General features: G+C 51.9%; 1 protein-coding gene across 1 annotated transcript; it reads left to right on the forward strand.

The window, feature by feature from the left end:
- Positions 1 to 909: 909 nt before the first annotated feature.
- On the forward strand, positions 910 to 1,239 carry LOC147964549 (uncharacterized). The gene has a single exon (XM_087530025.1). It carries the CDS (start codon positions 910 to 912, stop codon positions 1,237 to 1,239), a length of 330 nt encoding a protein of 109 aa, XP_087386151.1.
- The last annotated feature ends 1,110 nt before the right edge of the window (positions 1,240 to 2,349 follow it).

A 2,349-nucleotide genomic window follows, 5' to 3' on the forward strand; every position in this document is an offset into this window, starting at 1 on the left:
CTGCGCAAGATCAACCTCAAGCTCAACCTAGAGATGTGTGTGTTCGGTGTCCCATCTGGCAAACTCCTTGGGTTCTTTGTGTCTCAACGTGGGATCGAAGCAAATCCCGACAAGATCAAAGAAATTTAGCAGATTGAGGCGCCAAAACGAGTGAAGGACGTCCGTAGGCTCGCCGGCTGCTTGCTGCCCTGAGTAGGTTCCTCTCCAAATCTGCTAAGTATGCCCTCCCCTTTTTCAAAGTTTTGAAAAAGGCAGGTCTAGTAAAGTGGACTCCAGAGGCAGAGGCTGCGCTGCAAGATTTGAAGAGGTACCTCTCCTCCACGCCAATACTAATCGCGCCTAAACCACAAGAGTCGTTGTTGTTGTACTTAGCAGCAATGAGTCAAGTGGTCAGTGTTGCACTGGTGGCGTAGAGGGAACTTGGGGAAGAAGCAGCAGTAGAAGCAGATCCGTCGGATGGTGGGCCGGAGCCCTCCTCGGCAAGGCCCGGTTCCGGCAAGGCAGAGTTTGAGCAGATGGGCGAAGTGGGACAGAAGAAGAAGGTGGTACAGCACCCCATTTATTTTGTTAGTTCCCTCTTATAGGGGGGCTAGATCAAGATATTCTGGTATGTAGAAGCTACTTTTCGGCCTCCTTATGGCCTTGAGAAAGCTGCATCACTATTTCCAAGCGCATGAGATCATCGTTGTCACCCGCCTCCCCTTGCAACAGATTTTGCACAACCCAGATGCGATGGGGAGGATTGTGGAGTGGGCATTGGAGTTGTCGAGCTTTGGCCTCAAGTTTGAAAGTACTTCAACGATCAAGAGCCGAGCCTTGGCAGAATTCATAGCGGAATGGACCGCAACGCCCGACGAAGAGGTTCAAGAAACCACCCTTCCCGGCAAGGAGACCTGTCGTAATTGGGTTATGTACTTTGATGGTGCTTTCTCACTACAAGATGCTGGTGCTGGTGTGCTACTCATCGCGCCCACCGGAGAGCACCTCAAGTACATAGTCCAGGTGCACTTTCCCCAGGAAAGATCAATGAACAACACAGCGGAGTACGAGGGATTTCTTGCCGGTCTCAGGATTGCGGCAGACCTCGGAATCAATAAGCTCATCATCAGAGGTGATTCGCAGCTCGTCGTTAAGCAAGTCAACAAGGATTACCAGAGCCCGTTGATGGAGGCCTACATGGATGAGGTGAGGAATTTGGAAGAGTGTTTTGATGGATTGCAAGCAGAGCATGTTCCCTGAGCGGAGAATGGCATTGCTGACAACCTATCAAAGCGCGCTGCCCTGAAGTTGCCTGTGGAACCAGGTACCTTTGTGCTTCAATTAACTCAATCGTCCGTCGAGCCATCAGCAAGACAGAACAAGTGAAGGAAGGCAGGCCCTGGCAAGTACTTTCCCGCTGAGCTCCCAGGAGCCATCGACAAGGACATTGCCGGGTGCTCCAAGCTTGCCAGAGAGCAGCAACCCTCGGCGGAGCCTCAAGCTCTGATCGTAGAGTCAGCTGCCCTTGCGGCTGAAGATGTGCCTTTAGTCCTTGTCGTCGAGCCTCAGGCTCCTGCATGGGCACAGCACACCGTACGTTTCCTCCAAATAGGGGAGCTTCTCGAGGAATAAGCAGAAGTAGAGAAAGTAGCCTGTCGGTCCAGCATGTACCAGTTTGTGGATGATGCCCTATACAGGAGGAGATCGAACGGCGTGAAGTTGAAGTGTGAGGGAGTCCTGGATTAGGGGGTCTCCGGACAGCCGGACTATATCCTTTGGCCGGACTGTTGGACTATGAAAATACAAGATTGAAGACTTCGTCCCGTGTCCGGATGGGACTCTACTTGGCGTGGAAGGCAAGCTAGGCAATGCGGATATGTATATTTCCTCCTTTGTAACCGACCTTGTGTAACCCTATCCCCCTCCGGTGTCTAAACCGGAGGGTTTTAGTCCGTAGGACAACATACAATCATACCGTAGGTTAGCTTCTAGGGTTTAGCCTCTATGATCTCGTGGTAGATCAACTCTTGTAATACTCATATCATCAAGATCAATCAAGTAGGAGTAGGGTTTTACCTCCATTGAGAGGGCCCGAACCTGGGTAAACATCATGTCCCCTGCCTCCTATTACCATCCGCCTTAGAAGCATAGTTCGGGACCCCCTACCCAAGATCTGCCGATTTTGACACCGACATTGGTGCTTTCATTGAGAGTTCCTCTGTGTCGTCACCGTAAGGAAGGATGCCTCGTCTCGTTGTTAAAGACAACATTACCGCAGGGGGGGCCCTGGTTGTCGGCCAAACTCTCCGGCTTGGCAGTTTCGCCATGACCGCCTGTTCGGCCGCTGCACCGATGATGACTTCTCGGGTC

The sequence above is a fragment of the Triticum urartu genome, chromosome 6A (genome assembly GCF_056163025.1).
Source record: "Triticum urartu cultivar PI428250 chromosome 6A, HENAU_Tu73, whole genome shotgun sequence".
NCBI classification, from domain to species: Eukaryota; Viridiplantae; Streptophyta; class Magnoliopsida; order Poales; family Poaceae; genus Triticum; species Triticum urartu.

Bases quoted from the DNA above. Each gene is read 5' to 3' on its own strand.
- LOC147964549 (XM_087530025.1), top strand. From the start codon at position 910: ATGTACTTTGATGGTGCTTTCTCACTACAAGATGCTGGTGCTGGTGTG.